This window comes from Tachyglossus aculeatus, chromosome 1, assembly GCF_015852505.1.
Source record: "Tachyglossus aculeatus isolate mTacAcu1 chromosome 1, mTacAcu1.pri, whole genome shotgun sequence".
Classification (NCBI taxonomy): Eukaryota; Metazoa; Chordata; class Mammalia; order Monotremata; family Tachyglossidae; genus Tachyglossus; species Tachyglossus aculeatus.
In genome coordinates, this window is record NC_052066.1 from 48,417,635 (window position 1) to 48,435,596 (window position 17,962).

Here is a 17,962-nt window from a genome sequence, read left to right on the forward strand (position 1 = left end):
TTAGGATGGGAGAGACACGGGCATGTTTGAAGGCAGAGGGGAAGGAACCAGTGGAGAGTGAGCAGCTGAAGATGGAAGTTAAGGAGGGGAGAAGGGACGGAGCGAGAGATTTCATGAGATGAGAGGGAATGGGGTCAGAAGCACAGGTGGCCGGAGTAGCACTGAGAGGAGGGAGGAGAGCTCCTCTGAGGATACTGCTGGGAAGGATGGGAGAGTAGCAGAGAGTGTTGAGAGCTGGGGGGTTGGAGAAGCCGGGGGAGTGGCTTTGGGGAGGTCGGACCTGATGGATTTAATTTTATTAATGAAGTAGGAGGCCAGATTGTTGGGGGTGAGGGAAGGAGGAGGGCCCGGGAGGAACCGGGGGCCTGAGAAGGGAGTTAAATGTACGGAAGAGCTGGCGGGGATGATGGGCATGGGTGTCAATAAGGGAGGAGAAGTAGTTTTGTCTGGCAGAGGAGAGGGCAGAGTTAAGGCAGGAAAGGATAAACTTGAAGTGAACGAGGTTGGCATGGGGTTTAGACTTTCGCCAGCAGCGTTCGGCAGCTCGAGCATAAGAGCGAAGGAAGCAGACAGTGGCAGTGATTCAGGGCTGTGGGTTAGTTGTACGAGAGCGGCGAAGGGAAAGGGGAGCGAGGGAGTCTAGCCAGGGATAGAGCCTGGAGCCCCATTTTTCAGTGGACACTGAGCCCCGTGGGACTCAGTGCCTGTTCATCCCTGCTCTCCCAGACAAGGAGATTCTCACAGCGCTGGGAGGTTGCAGCTGCAGGTTTCCCAGTGTTTGGAAAGTCAGAAGGGCCCTACTTTGCCGCTTCGTCCTCCTGCTGAGCCGGAAAGGGGGCTGGGTCTAGGCGGTCTGTGGCTTAGTGGATAGAGCCCAGGTCTGAGAGTCAGAAGGCCACTTGTCAGCTGTGTGACTTTGGGCAAGTCACTTCACTTCTCTGAGCCTCAGTTACCTCATCTGTAAAATGGGGATTAAGATTGTGAGCCCTACGTGGGACAACCTGATCACCTTGTATCCCCCTCCAGCGCTTAGAACAGTGCTCCGCACATAGTAAGGGCTTTGAGAATGCGGTGAGGCTTGATTCCTGAACACAGTGGGACTTGTGTGAGCTGGATGAGCTGAGTGATTGAAGTTTCGGAAGGTAAACGTCAGAGTATTTTTTACTTCCTCTCCCGTGCAAGTCCAAATGGCAATCAGTTCTGGACTAGCTGTCACCCAGGCGACCCATTTATCTTTGTTTTTTCAGTCTTCCCTTCCTCCTCCCTAGCTTCCCTGTGTCCTTTGGACCTGTAAACCCAAATCCAGCCACCACTGACACTTAGTCCTCTCTCCAGTCCCTTCTTGGGCCATTAACCATCCCTTAATTATCAGAAAAAAGGAACTTGCCAGACTGTAGTCATGCTGTCCCTTCCCTGCCTCACAGTCCCTTAGAGCACCCTCAATAATAATAATAATAATAATAATAATAATAATAATAATAATAATAATTGTATTTGTTAAGTGCTTTCTATATGCCAGGCACTGTATTAAGCACTGGGGTAATAATAATAATAATAATAATATAATATAATAATAATGATGGCACTTATTAAGCGCTTACTATCAATCAATCGTATTTATTGAGCGCTTACTGTGTGCAGAGGACTGTACTAAGCGCTTAGGAAGTACAAGTTGGCAACATATAGAGACAGTCCCTACCCAACAGTGGGCTCACAGTCTATGTGCAAAGCACTGTTTTAAGTACTGGGGAGGTGACAAGGTGATCAGGTTGTCCCCCAGGGGGCTCACAGTTTTAACCCCCATTTTACAGACGAGGGAACTGAGGCCCAGAGAAGTGAAGTGACTTGCCCAAAGTCACACAGCTGACAGTTGGCGGAGCCGGGATTTGAACCCATGACCTAAACAAATCAGGTCCCTGTCCCACGAGGGGCTCACAGTCTTTATGTTCATTTGGCAGATGAGGTAACTGAGGCCCAAAGAAGTGAAATGACTTGCCCAGGGCCACACAACAGACAAGTGGCAGAGCCGGGATTAGAACCCAGGTCCTTCTGACTCTCAGACCCCACTTCTCTCCATGCCCATTCTCCCTGCCCTGGGAATGATGGGGGTGGGACTGGGGTGGGAGAGGTGTTGGGGGAGGGCATTTGTCCTCCCCCAAGAGTCAATCAATCAATCAATCAATCAATCAATTGTATTTATTGAGCACTTACTGTGTGCAGAGCACTGTACTAAGCGCTTGGGAAGTACAAGTTGGCAACATATAGAGACAGTCCCTACCCAACAATGGACTCACAGTCTAAAGGAGTCCCTCTGCGCAGTCCTGTCCTTGCTTTGTGGCTCAATTGAAAGAGCCCGGGCTTGAGAGTCAGAGGTCATGGGTTCAAATCCCGGCTCCACCAATTGCCAGCTGTGCGACCTTGGACAAGTCACTTAACTTCTCTGTGCCTCAGCTACCTCATCTATAAGATGGGGATTAAGACTGTGAGCCCCACGTGGGACAACCTGATCACCTTGTATCCCCCCAGCGCTTACAACAGTGCTTGGCACATAGTAAGCGCTCAACAAATGCCGTCATTATAGAGAAGCAGTGTGGCTCAGTGGAAAGAGCACGAGCTTTGGAGCCAGAGGTCATGGGTTCAAATCCCAGCTCTGCCACTTGTCAGGTGTGTGACTTTGGGTAAGTCACTTAACTTCTCTGTGCCTCAGTTCCCTCATCTGTAAAATGGGGATTAAGACTGTGAGCCCCACATGGGACAACCTCATCACCTTGTAACCTCCCCAGCACTTAGAATAATAATAATAATAATAATAATAATAATAATAATAATAATAATAGCATTTATTAAGTGCTTATTGTATGCAAAACACTGTTCTAAGCGCTGGGCACTGTTCTAAGTGCTTTGCACACAGTAAGCACTTAATAAATGCCACCATCATCATGGCTTTGGGGAATCCCAGTGGGAGAAGGGATGGAGGTACTCACTACCTTGATCTCAACTATTTTACTGCTAACCACTCCTCCTATCCTCCCTCTGACCTGGAACTCCCTACCAGTTCATTTCTGACAGACCACCACTCTTTCCCCCTGCAAACCCTACTAAAACTATATTTTCTCAAAGCATCTTCCCTGATTAAACCCACATTCCCCATACCCGCCTCTCCCCTCTGCATCACCTATGCACTTGGGTAATAATAATAATAATGATGACATTTATTAAGCACTTACTATGTGCAAAGTACTGTTCTAAGCACTGGGGAGGCTACAAGATGATCAGGTTGTCCCCTGGGGCCTCACAGTCAATCCCCATTTTACAGATGAGGTAACTGAGGCACAGAGAAGTTAAGTGACTTGCCCAAAGTCACACAGCTGACAAGCTGACAACTGGCAGACCCGGGATTTGAACCCATGACCACTGACTCCAAAGCCCGGGCTCTTTCCACTGAGCCATGCTCTGCGACTCACTCCAGACTCATTGCAAAAATGTACCTCTCTGTATACTCTACTCTCTCTGTAATTTACTTTAATTCATTCATTCAATTGTATTTATTAAGTGCTTACTGTGCACAGAGCACGAGAAGCAGCATGGCTCAGTGGAAAGAGCCCGGGCTTTGGAGTCAGGAGTCATGGGTTCAAATCCTGGCTCCGCCAATTGTCAGCTGGGTGACTTTGGGCAAGTCACTTAACTTCTCTGGGCCTCAGTTCCCTCATCTGTAAAATGGGGATGAAGACTGTGAGCCCCCCGTGGGACAACCTCATCACCTTGTAACCTCCCCAGCGCTTAGAACAGTGCCTTGCACTTAGTAAGCGCTTAATAAATGCTATCATTATTATCATTATTATTATTATTATTATTATTATTATTATTATTATTAAGCGCTTGGGAAAGTACAATGCAACAATCCAGAATGACAGTCCCTGCCCACAACGAGCTCACAGTCTAGAGGAGGGGGAGACAGACATCAATACAAATAAAAAGAAATCAATACAATAATAATAATAATAATGGCATTTATTAAGCGCTTACTATGTGCAAAACACTGTTCTAAGTGCTGGGAGGTTACAAGGTGATCAGGTTGTCCCATGGGGGGCTCACAGTCTTAACCCCTATTTTACAAATGAGGTAACTGTGGCCCAGAGAAGTTAAGTGACTTGCCCAAAGTCACACAGCTGACAATTGGCAGAGCCGGGATTTGAACCCATGACCTCTGACTCCAAAACCCGGGCTCTTTCCACTGAGCCATGCTGCTTCTCATACAATAATAATAATGATGTTGGTATTTGTTAAACTATGTGCCAGGCACTTTACTAAGTGCTGGAAATAAATTACAAATATATACATAGAGAGAAGCATATACATGTAGAGAAGCAGCGTGGCTCAGTGGAAAGAGCCCGGGCTTTGGAGTCAGAGGTCATGGGTTCAAATCCCGACTCCGCCACTTGTAAAATGGGGATTAAGACTGTGAGCCCCACGTGGGACGATCTGATTACCTTGTATCCTCCCCAGCGCTTAGAACAGTGCTTTGCACATAGTAAGCGCTTAACAAATGCCGTCATTATTATTATTATTATTACATAAGTGCTATGGGGGTGGTGGGGAGAGCAAAAAGAGCACGTCAGGGTGACACAAAAGGGAGTGGGAGATGAAGAAAAGTGGGGCTTAGTCTGGGAAGACTGCTTGGAGGAGATGTGCCTTCAGTAAGGTTTTGAAACCGGGGAGGGAGGGTGGAGGGAGTAATTTTCTGGCAGATTTGAGGAGGAAGAGCATTTCAGACCAGAGGCAGGATGTGGGCCGGGGGTCTGCTGTGAGACAGGTGAGATGGAGGCACAGTGAGAAGGTTAACACCAGAGGTGCGAAATGTGTGGGCTGAGTTGTAGAAGGAGAGAAGGGAGGTGAGGTAGGAAGGGTTAAAGCCAATAGTGAGGAGTTTTTGTCCCTTTTTAGACTGTAAGCTTCCTGTGAACAGGGTATGTGTTTACCAACACCGTGGAAGCGTGGCCTAGTAGAAAGAGCATAGGCTGGGAGTCAGAGGACTTGCTGTGTGACTTCGGGCAAGTCACTTAACCTCTGCAACTTGATCACCTTGTAGCCTCCCCAGCGCTTACAACAGTACTTTGCACATAGCAAGTGCTTAATAAATGCCATCAGTCTTTACAGTCTTAATCCAACTGTAAAATGCAGATTAAACACTCATTCTCCCTCCTATTTAGACTGAGAGGCCCATGTGAGACAGGAACTGTGTCCCACCTGATCAGCTTGTAGCAGTTAGAACAGTGCTTGACATATAGTAGATGCTTAACAAATACATAACGAATAGTACCATAATAATACTATAAAAAAAGCACGGTGCTTAGTGAGGCACTGGGGTAGATATAAAATAATCAGGCCAAACACAGTCCCTGTCTCACATGGGTTCAACTGAATTATCTTTGAATAATTTAATTATAATTCATCTGTGCTTAGTAAGGCACTGGGGTAGATATAAGAAAATCAGGCCAAACACAGTCCCTGTCTCACATGGGTTCAACTGAATTATCTTTGAATACTTTAATTATAATTCATCTCTGGCAATCTTCTTAAGTAATTGGAGGATCCCTTTGTAGCATCCCTCTGCTTCATCTCACTATCTCCGCATATCTCTTCCTGATGTTATTTACAATGCAGGTGTGTGGGGGGGTGGGGTGTCTAAGTTTAAAAGATCTAAAACCAAATCTTCAAAGAAATTCAGTTAGGTACCTGCATACAAGGGTGTTTCTTTGTCAAAGCTCCAGTGGAAATGAGGTCAAAGGAAGAGTGAGATTTAAGGCAGAGAAGTTCTGGTGAATTTCTTAGACCTTACTTAAGTGACCTTAGGTGTTCCTTGAAATCATGGAGATTTCCTGGACCCTTGCTGTAGTCGCTCAATAGATTTTGCCTTTTAGCAAATATTTGGGAGGTCTGTTCAATCAAGCAATTTCACACTTTTCTAACACCCCCAATCCCACCGGGCCTTTTATGCTTTTCCTTTTATGCAAATGAACTTTAAAAAAAGGATACAGAGAGAAATTGGATCCCTTTTTTAATAGTATTCATTAAGCACTTACCGAGCGTCAAACACTGGTCTAAGCACTGGAGTAGATATAATTAGGTCGGACACAGTCCCTATCCCACATAGGGCTCACAGTCTAAGCAGGGGGGAGGAACAGGTATTTAATCCCCATTTTAAAGTTGAGGAAACTGAGGCACAGAGAAGTTAAGTGACTTGCCCAGCATCATCCAGCAAGCAGTTGGCAGAGCAGGGATTAGAACCCAGGGCATCTGTCTCCCAGGCCTGTTTTCCATCCCCTAGGCCTTGGGGGGGCTCATTCTAACCAAGAAATGCTCAGACTCCTTCAAACTCTATTATATCAATTTAGGAATCTATATCATCTGTAAGTATTGCAGAGCAATTTATACTTTTCGAGCATTTTCATGGAAGTTTCTCTTGATCTTTTCAGTTACCAATAAGAGAATATCGGATACTCCCTATATTCCCAAGACCATCACTGAAACGGATTTATCAAAAAAGAAAAATATCAAGAAGCCCAAAGGTGGAATAAAGGTAAGCACACCTATTTGTTCCTGATATACAACTTGGTTGGGTGAAAGAGAATTTGATATTATATATTATAATACAATATAATGTAATACAATATATTATTGTATATATTGTATATTATAATACAGTATAATATATAATAATTATAATAATAATGCCAGTATTTGTTAAGTTCTTACTATGTGCCAAGCACTGTTCTAAGCACTGGGAAAGATACAAAGTACTCAGGTTGTCCCACGTGGGGCTCACAGTCTTCATCCCCATTTTACAGATGAGGGAACCGAGGCACAGAGAAGTGAAGTGACTTGCCCAAAGTCACACAGCTGACAAGTGGCAAAAGGAGCCAGGATTAGAACCCATGACCTCTGACTCCCAAGCCCATGCTCTTTCCGTTGAGCCACGCTACTTCTCATATTACATTATATAATATATATATTATATTATAGAATATTACAATGCAATACAATATAGTATCAAATTCTACTCAGTTGGAGAAGCAGCATGGCTCAGTGGAAAGAGCCCAGGCTTTGGAGTCAGAGGTCATGGGTTCAAATCCCAGCTCCGCCAAATGTCAGCTCTGTGACTTTGGGCAAGTCACTTCACTTCTCTGGGCCTCAGTTACCTCATCTGTAAAATGGGGATGAAGACTGTGAGCCCCCCATGGGACAACCTGATCACCTTGTAACCTCCCCAGCGCTTAGAACAGTGTTTTGCACATAGTAAGTGCTTAATAAATGCCATTATTATTATATATGAATTTAATTTCATCATACTGACAGCTGTGGGCACCAGAATGGATAATGGTAGGATAGGGATGGCAAGGGAATCGCCTCCCAAATCCCTCCTGCCTCAATTCCTTCACCCCGCCCCGGTCTGGAGAAAAGCAATCAAACAATGATATTAATGTCTCTCTCCCCATCTAGACTGTAAACTTGTTGTGGGCAGGGAATATGTCTGCTAATTCTGTCATACTCACCCAAGCTCTTAGTTCAGTACCCTAAACCTAGTAAGCGCTCAATAAATACGATTGATTGATTGATGTAATGAGCGCTTCAGAAGAATGAAGAGCTGGGGTGTAGTAGTAAAAAAGAGTGGATTAGTTTCAGGGGAGAGAGCTAATGGAGTGACAAGGTCAGCGATGTCTTTTGCTGCTAAGTCTGACCTGTAGCAGCTCCATGGACATATCTTTCCCGGAACACCCCACCTCCATCTGCAATAATAAATAATAATAATAATAATGGCATTTATTAAGCACTTACTATGTGCAAAGCACTGTTCTAAGTGCTGGGGAGGTTACAAGGCCATCAAGTTGTCCCACGCGGGGGCTCACAGCCCTAATCCCCATTTTACAGATGAGGTAACTGAGGCCCAGAGAAGTTAAATGACTTGCCCAAAGTCACACAGCGGACAATTGGCGGAGCGGGATTTGAACCCATGACCTCTGACTCCAAAGCCTGGGCTCTTTCCACTGAGCCACGCTGCTTCTCAGTCTGGTAGTGTATTCATGGGCTTTTCTTGGTAAAAAATATGGTTCCAGCTAATTAGGCTGTCCCACTTCAATCGATCAGTGGTATTTATTGAGCATTTACTATGTGCAGAGCACTGAACTAAGTGCTTGGGAAAGTACAACAGAATTTTCAGGCACGTTCCCTGCCCCTACTGAGCTTCCAGCCTAGAGGGGGAGACAGACATTAATATGAATAATTTTACAGATGAGGCAACTGCAGCACAGAGAATAACAATAATGATGGCATCTATTAAGCGCTTACTATGTACAAAGCACTGTTCTAAGAAGTCCATTCATTCATTCATTCAATCATATTTATTGAGCGCTTACTGTGTGCAGAGCACTGTACTAAGAGCTTGGGAGCTACAAGTTGGCAACATATAGAGACGGTCCCTACCCAAACAGTGGGCTCACAGTCTAGAAGGGGGAGACAGACAACAAAACAAAACATATTAACAAAACAAGTAGAATAAATATGTACAAGTAAAATAAATAAATAAATAGAGTAATAAATGCGTACCAACATATATACATATATACACATATTCTCCTCCACCGCTAATCTCCTCACTGTACCTCGTTCTCGCCTGTCCCGCCATCGACCCCCTGCCCACGTCATCCCCCGGGCCTGGAATGCCCTCCCTCTGCCCATCCGCCAAGCTAGCTCTCTTCCTCCCTTCAAGGCCCTGCTGAGAGCTCACCTCCTCCAGGAGGCCTTCCCAGGCTGAGCCCCTTCCTTCCTCTCCCCCTCGTCCCCCTCTCCATCCCCCCCATCTTACCTCCTTCCCTTCCTCACAGCACCTGTATATATGTATATATGGTTGTACATATTTATTACTCTATTTATTTATTTGTTTTACTTGTACATATCTATCCAATTTATTTTATTTTGTTGGTATGTTTGGTTTTGTTCTCTGTCTCCCCCTTTTAGACTGTGAGCCCACTGTTGGGTAGGGACTGTCTCTATGTTTTGCCAATTTGTACTTCCCAAACGCTTAGTACAGTGCTCTGCACATAGTAAGTGCTCAATAAATATGATTGATGATGATGATGATGATATACAGGTGCTGTGGGGAAGGGAAGGAGGTAAGGTGGAGGGGATGAAGAGGGGGAGGAGGGGGAGAGGAAGGAGGGGGCTCAGTTAAGGGACCTTCCCGAGATCACACAGTGGGTAAGTGGAGGAAGCAGGATAAGAACCCAGGTCCTTTGACTCCAGGCCTGTGACTTGCCCAAGATCACACAACAGGCTACTGGCAGAACTGGGAATGTGTCTCCCAAGTCTGTCATATTGTACTCTCCCAGGTACTTAGTGCAGTGTTTCTAGACTGTGAGCCCACTGTTGGGTAGGGACCGTCTCTATATGTTGCCAACTTGTACTTCCCAAGCGCTTGGCACCATGCTCTGCACACAGTAAGCGCTCAATAAATACGACTGATTGATTGATTGATTGCTCTGCACACAGGAAGTGCTCAATAAATACCATTGATTGAAAGCTGAAATTGTAGGCGATCTCTCAGATGAATCAATCAATCAATCATATTTATTGAGCGCTTACTGTGTGCAGAGCACTGTACTAAGCGCTTGGGAAGTACAAGCTGGCAGCATATAGAGATGGTCCCTACCCAACAGTGGGCTCACGGTCTAGAAGGGGGAGACAGAGAACAAAACCAAACATATTAACAAAATAAAATAAATAGAATAGATATGTACAAGTAAAATAAATAGAGTAATAAATATGTACAAACATATATACAGGTGCCGTGGGGAAGGGAAGGAGGTAAGACGGGGGGGGATGGAAAGGGGGAAGAGGGGGAGAGGAAGGAGGGGGCTCAGTGTGGGAAGGCCTCCTGGAGGAGGTGAGCTCTCAGTAGGGCCTTGAAGGGAAGCTTTCCACCAGACTACATCTGTCCCAACAACGGGCTCACAGTCTAGAAGAGGGGAGACGGACGACAAAACAAAACATGCAGACGGGTGTCAAGGCGTCACAACAAGGCGTCACAACATCAGATCACAAGATCTGATGCTTTTTCGGAGGGTGCAGGTAGCGGGGTGTAGAAATGGACGAGGCCAGTGCCATTTGAGATGCCCAGGGAGGTCGCCGACCAAGCTAGCCGCCGTGGATGACCGGGACCCTCTGGGAAAGACAGTGGCTCCGTAAGAGCTGGCCTTCAGAGAGGAAACAAGGCCCTATTGACCCTACAGTAGGCTCCTTATGAAGCTAATTTGGCACCGTGTGCTTAGCTGGAATGGAGAGGAGCCAGGCTTCAAACACTCAGCACGCTGACCAGGTTGTTTTTCCAATAAGTTGACGAATGCAAGAACTAGCTCCAATCCTGGGTCACCTGCTTGCCATTTCCTTGTTTGTCACCCTGCCCGCTCTGCTTAAAACCCCGCGGTATCCTTCTCCTGTCCTGTTTTCTCAATGAAATGAGTCACTGCTTGTTTAGAAAGGGAAGCTCTGTTTGTATTCCTTTTAAAAAGATCCTTCAAGGAAAATGCTTCAAGCTTGCTGCTGCGGTGCCAACTCGAGAATCTCCGGGAAATGTGTCTGAAAGCAGATTTTTGATCAGAAAGTAACTGCACCTTTTCTTTCATAAACTCATTGTGGCAGAAATGTGCCTTCCAGCTCTGTTATATTGTACTCTCCCCAGTGCTTAGTACAATGCTCAGTAAATACGATTGATTATATTTATTAGGGTCAACTAACGTGTAGGCTATTGTTGGTTCTGTTAAAATACATAGACAGCATCTGTTAAGTGTTCCATCACTAATAGTTTTATTGAATTACAATTCATTAATTATTCATTCATTCGGTCATATTTATTACATAACTCTTATGCAATTACTACAACCCAGCCTGCATACTTCTTCATTTTTCCACCATCAACCTATTTTCTATGTCTCAATCTCACCTCTCTTGCCATTATCCCCCCACGCCCAACCATATAGAACTCCTTCCCCCTTCCTATCAATCAATCAAAAAGCAGTGTGGCTTAATGGAAAGAGCACGGGCTTGGGAGTCAGAGAACATGGGTTCGAATCCTGCTCTGCCACTTGTCTGCTATGTGACGCTGGGCAAGCCACTTAACTTTTCCCAGCCTCAGTTCCCTCATCTGTAAAATGGGGATTAAGACTGTGAGCCCCACGTGGGACAACCTGATTACCCTGGATTCATTCATTCATTCAATCGTATTTATTGAGCACTGACTGGGTGCAGAGCACTGTACTAAGCGCTCGGGAAGTACAAGTTGGCAACGTATAGAGACGGTCCCTACCCAACAGCGGGCTCACAGTCTGGAAGGGGGAGACAGACGACGAAACAAAACATATTAACAAAATAAAATAAACAGAATGAATATGTACAAATAAAATAAATAAAAATAGAGTAATATGTACAAACATATATACAGGTGCTGTGGGGAGGGGAAGGAGGTAAGGCGGGGGGGATGGGGAGGGGGAGAGAAAGGAGGGGACTCAGTCTGGGAAGGCCTGATCTACCCCAGCGCTAGCACATAATAAGTGCTTTAAAAATACCATAATTATTATTATTTTCCAAAGGCTTCTTGTGGGCAGATCACTGTACTAAGCACTTGTGAGAGTACAGTATAACTGACCATCATTCCCCCCATATTCAGTGCCCTACTAAAATCACATCTCCTGCAAGAAGCCTTCTCTGACTAACCTCTCATCTCCAGACAATATTATGTCTTCCTTCTGCTTCACCTCTGCACTTAAATCGGCAACCCACAGACTTTGATACTAACACTACCCTACCCTCTTATGCTTATACTTTGCCTCTGTATCTTTCTCTTCATGTATTTTCAGAAGCAGCATAGCTTAGTGGAAAGATCGTGCCCCTGGGAGTCAAGAGGTTGTGGGTCTTAATCCCAGCTCTGCCACACGTCTGCTGTGTGGCCTCGGGCAAGTCACTTAACTTCTCTGTGCCTCAGTTACCTCAGCTGTAAAATGGAGATCGAGACTGTGAGCCCCACGAGGGACACAGACTGTGTCCAACATGATTACCTTGTACCTACCCTAGCGCTTTAGAACAGTGCTTGGCACATAGTAAGCCCTTAACAAATACCAGGCTTATTATTATTATTTTAATATCTGTCTCTCCCATTAGGTTATTTCATAAATGTATTAAATCAAAATGCTTCATTAAAAGGCTTGTTTTTAAAATGGATTGATATGAGTTTAATTTGATGAAAACATTATTTCAGTTTTTCAAAGATTTCATATTGTTATTTAGGGATTGATTTGAGTTTATGTACAAAGACTAAGAGGGCCATATACATTAACATGAAACTACGGGCAAAATCCTGTTCTAGATTCGGAATTGTTCCTAGATGAGGAAAAATGTTCTAGATTTAAAAAAAATTAAAAATAATATGGCATAAGCTTTAGGATCAATTTAGGATCGATCAATTAATCGTATTTAATGAGTGCTTACTGTGTGCAGAACAAGGTATTAAGCGCTTGGGAGAGTACAGTACAACAGAGTTGTTAGACGTGTTCCTTGTCCACAGTGAGCTTACAGTATAGAGAGGTCTAATAGGAGAGGCAGCGTGGCTCAGTGGAAAGAGCCCGGGTTTGGGAGTCAGAGGTCATGGGTTCTAATCCCGGCTCCACTACGTCTGCTGTGTGACCTTGGGCTAGTCACTTAACCTATCTGAGCCTCAGTTCCCTCATCTGTAAAAGGAGACATCCTGATCCCCTTGTATCCCCCCCCCCAGCACTTAGAACAGTGCTTCACACATAGTAAGCGCTTAACAAATGCCATTCTTATTATTTATTATTATTATTAATGGTGCTTATCAGTGAATATGATTCCAATGAATGAATGCTCTATCCACTAGCCCACACTGCTTCTCTAAGCTGCATAGTCTCCCAAGAGTTTAGAACAATGCTTTGCAGCTAGTAAGTACTTGATAAATACCACTGATTGAATTTGTGGAGGCCAGGTATTTTTGCCATGAGATTATGTCCTAATTGACATCAGGGTTCACTAATGGACGGTGAAAGCGTTCAAGTCACAAATTTGTCCTTGTGGTTCCAGACATTCCTATGGGTGGGATCATAGAGCCCTGAGAGCCTCTCACCTGTGAAAGGGACAAATAGCCAATTAAAATGGTTATAAATCACATTGAAGTGCATAAAATGATTAAATTATTAAAATAAAATATTTTACCTTCAAGCCCTTTGAAGAATCCTCTTGACCTTCACTTAATAATAATAACAATGGCATTTGTTAGCCCACTCTTGGGTAGGGACTGTCTCTATATGTTGCCAACTTGTATTTCCCAAGCGCTTAGTACAGTGCTCTGCACACAGTAAGCGCTCAATAAATACGATTGATTGATTGATTGATTTGTTAAGCACTTACTATGTGCAAAGCACTGTTCTAAGCGCTGGGGGGGATACAAGGTGATCAGGTTGTCACACATGGGGCTCACAGTCCATCCCCATTTTACAGATGAGGTAACTGAGGCATAGAGAAGTTAAGTGACTTGCCCGATATCACACAGCTGACAAATGGTGGAACTGGGATTAGTATTAGGGATATGCATTCACATAAATACAGCACTCCTCCCAAGGAGCTCAATCAATCAGTTGTTTTTACTGAGCACTTATTGTGCACAGAGCACTGTACTAAACATTTGGGAAGCAGCATGGCTCAGTGGAAAGAGCACGGACTTGGGTCATGGATTCTAATCCCGGCTCCGCCACTTGTCAACTGTGTGACTTTGGGCAAGTCACTTAACTTCTCTGTGCCTCAGTTACCTCATCTGTAAAATGGGGATTAAAAGTGTGAGCCCCACGTAGGACATTCATCCTCTGGGCACAGCAAACCAATCGAAAGGGATGGTTCTGTGTAAACCAGCATCATTACTGTGCAGAGTAAATAAATAATAAATAATGATGGCATTTATTAAGCGCTATGTGCGAAGTACTGTTCTAGATGCTGGGGAGGTTACAGGGTCAACGGGTTGCCCCACGGGGGGCTCATAGTCTTCATCCCCATTTTACAGATGAGGTAACTGAGGCACAGAGAAGGGAAGTGACTTGCCCAAGGTCACACAGATGACAATTGGCGGAGCCGGGATTTGAACCCGTGACCTCTGACTCCAAAGCCTGTGCTTTTCCCACTGAGCCACGCTACTTCTCTATAATAATAATGGCATTTATTAAGCGCTTACTATGTGCAAAGCACTGTTCTAAGCACTGGGGGGGGGGGGATACAAGGTAATCAGGTTGTCCCACGGGGGGCTCACAGTCTTAATCCCCATTTTATAAATGAGGTCACTGAGGCCCAGAGAAGTGACTTGCCCAAAGTCACACAGCTGACAATTGGCAGAGCCAGGATTTGAACCCATGACCTCTGACTCCAAAGCCCGGGCTCTTTCCATTGAGCCACGCTGAGTACTGTCCTAAGCTCTTAGTACAGTGCTCTGCACATAGTAATTGCTAAATACATCAAACTCAAGCGCCTCAATGGCAAGAGGTCAGGGAGCCTTCTTCTCCTTCCTCTCCCCCTCCTCCCCCCTCCATCCCCCCCCTTTACCTCCTTCCCTTCCCCACAGCACCTGTATATATGTATATATGTTTGTACGGATTTATTACTCTATTTATTTTACTTGTACATATCTATTCTATTTTATTTTGTTAATATGTTTGGTTTTGTTTTTCTGTCTCGCCCTTCTAGACTGTGAGTCCACTGTTGGGTAGGGACTGTCTCTATCTGTTGCCAACTTGTACTTCCCAAGCGCTTAGTACAGTGCTCTGCACACAGTAAGCGCTCAATAAATACGATTGATTGATTGATTGACAACCTGATTTCCCCATGTAGGACAACCTGATTTCCTTGTATGCCCCCAGTGCTTAGAACAGTGCTTGGCATATAGTAAGCGCTTGACAAATACCATCATTATTATTATTATTCTTATCATAAAGCTTTTGGAGTGTCATTCACTTCCCAAGCGCTTAGTACAGTATTCTGCATACAGTAAGCGCTCAATAAATACGATTGATTGGTTCTATAGTGAGGAGGTCACTCTCTTAACAAAATGGGTGTTACAGTACCCTCAATATGGTTGTCAGAGCGTGCATGCGTGCAACCATTTCTCCAGAAATCATACCACATTCTCTCCAGATAGACAAATTCTACAGTGCTTCCTAATGGCATCTAATTTTTATCAGAACTTTTAAAACAGGCAAGATAGGTTAAGCGTTTTGGCCTTGGATCTAAGAATTATAATAATAATAACTGTGGTATGTGTTAACTGCTTCCTATATGGCAAGCACTGTACTAAGTGCTAGGGTGGAAACAGGTCTCACATGAAGCTCACACTCTAAATAGGAAGGAGACCAGATATTGAATTCCCATTTTGCAGATGAGGGAACTGAAGCACAGAGGAGTTAAGTGACTTACCCAAGGTCACACAACAGGTACAGGGTGGATCCAGGATTAGAACTCAGGCCCTCTTACTCCCAGACCCATGCTCTTTCCACTAGGCCATGTTGCTTTTCGTACCAATGACTGCACATATCAATAGCTTATTTTCCTTGTTCTTTCAACACCACTTTAATCTGCTGCCTTGTTTCACTGGCACCAAATGATGGCATTTTGTTAAGCGCTTACTACGTGCAAAGCACTGTTCTAAGCGCTGGGGGGGATACAAGGTGATCAGGTTGTCCCATGTGGGGCTCCCCAGTCCCCATTTTACAGATGAGGTAACTGAGACTCAGAGAAGTGAAGTGACTTGCCCAAGGTCACACAGCAGACAAGTGGCAGAGCCGGGATTCGAACCCAAGCCCGGGCTCTTTCCACTGAGCCACGCTGCTTCTCTAAACAAACAGATTTAGGGAAAGATTGGGATTCTTCCAATTAAAGTATTGCTAGCTTAATTTAGCACAGGACCAGCTAGAAAGAACACCATTAAAAAAAAAAAAAAAATATATATATATATATATATATGTGATTGATTGATTGATTGTGAAGTACCACCTGTCATTTAAGGGTCAAAAAGCCACTACACATGGCTTCCCCCATTAGGTGAAGAAGCTGGGAATTCCCAGCAAACGTGCCTACTGGAAAGCACAGCGTTTTAGGGGACAGGAAACTTCAGTTTTGCCGCTGGCCTGCTCTGTAACACTGGAAAAAAAAATCACCCTCACCTCTCTTTGCCTTTGTCTCCTCACCTGGAAAAGGTGCCCCTCTCTCTACTTCACATGGATATTGGGAGGATAAAAGAAGATAACTGAAGGGAAAGGTCTTTGGAACAATTCATTACTATACAAAAGCAAGGTAGCGATATTCAAATCTGCAAAGGATGAAGGCTGCAGTAAGCAGTAGACCCACAAAGTGGGTAAGGCAGCCAAGAAAAGCAGAGGAGCAAGACAGCACAGACTGTGAGCCCCATGTGGGACAGGGAAAGTAACTGACCTGATTAATTTATATCTACCGTACTGGTTACAACAGTGCTTGACACATAGAAAGTGCTTAACAAATAATAATAATAATAATGGCATTTGTTAAGCGCTTACTATGTGCAAAACGCTGTTCTAAATGCTGGAGGGATACAAGGTGATCGGGTTGTCCCACATGGGGCTCACAGTCTTAATCCCCATTTTACAGATGAGGTAACTGAGGCTCAGAGAAGTGAAGTGACTTGTCCAAGGTCACACAGCAGACATGTGGCCAGGAATGTGCCTTCCCAGACTCAGCCCCCTCCTCCCTTTCACCCTTGTCCCCCTCTCCATCCCCACCGTCTTACCTCCTTCCCTTCCCCACAGCACCTGTATATGTTTGTACATATTACTCTATTTATTTATGTATATATGTTTGTACATATTTATTACTCTATTTTACTTGTCCATATCTATTCTATTTATTTTATTTTGTTAATATGTTTGGTTTTGTTCTCTGTCTCCCCCTTCTAGACTGTGAGCCCACTGTTGGGTAGGGACTGTCTCTATATGTTGCCAACTTGTACTTTCCAAGCGCTTAGTACAGTGCTCTGCACACAGTAAGAGCTCAATAAATACAATTGATTGATTGACTGATTGATGTGGCAGAGCCAGGATTAGAACCCAGTGACCTCTGACTCCCAAGCCTGCGGTCTTTCCACTGAGCCACGTTGCTTACACTAGTACACTTTAATTAAAAAAAAATATATATATATATGTATGTATATATACACACATTCTAATACATTTTCAAAGAAAAGCCCAACTCTTAAAATGGCCCCTAGAATTTAACAAAGTGTCTTTATTTTTAGATCGAGGTGATGCATGAGGCCAGCCAAGGAGGGACGAGCAGAATTCTGGTGACGAGTGAAAGTGAGGAGAATCTTTCCACCCGGAGGAGGTAAGATTGAAGTAATGACTTGGTATTTGTCAAACTTTTCTCATTTCGTTTTTGGTTGGGATGAAAGTAGAGTGTGAGGGGGCATTCCAATGTATCAGCTATCTCTCTTGCATACATCGATTGCTGACATGGGGATGAGTTCTTGTCTTGTTTTATGCCGTCAAGTCATTAACTTTCATTCTATTTATTCAGTGGAAGGTATGTTAGTGTCTAACGAAAAAGTTCATGGAAATCGGTACTAACATGGGAAATTTGGTCCAAAACCCAAGAGTTATTGGAAATAATGACTAAATTAAGTTTTACGTGAATCAGTTATATCCAAGCAGTTTTCAAAATGTGACATTTTAAGAAGTTGATTCTAAAAATCCAAAAAGAGGAGGCATGTGGTGGGATTTAAGTGGGATTAAAGATGTATGAGAAAACAGGATGGCTTCAGATATTTGGCAGTGAGACAGGGAAAAATCCATTCAATTCATTCAATCGTATTTATTGAGCATTTACTGTGTGC

The 17,962-nt window shown here is 44.2% G+C and overlaps 1 protein-coding gene across 1 annotated transcript in view; it reads left to right on the forward strand.

The window, feature by feature from the left end:
- The window catches only part of MCF2L2 (MCF.2 cell line derived transforming sequence-like 2), a 491,086-nt gene that overhangs the window by 231,792 nt on the left and 241,332 nt on the right, over positions 1-17,962 (forward strand). Inside the window, exons 14-15 of the mRNA XM_038758478.1 lie at positions 6,477-6,580; positions 17,366-17,454. Coding sequence (XP_038614406.1) covers positions 6,477-6,580; positions 17,366-17,454 — 193 coding nt within the window. The remainder of the gene's footprint in view (positions 1-6,476; positions 6,581-17,365; positions 17,455-17,962) is intronic.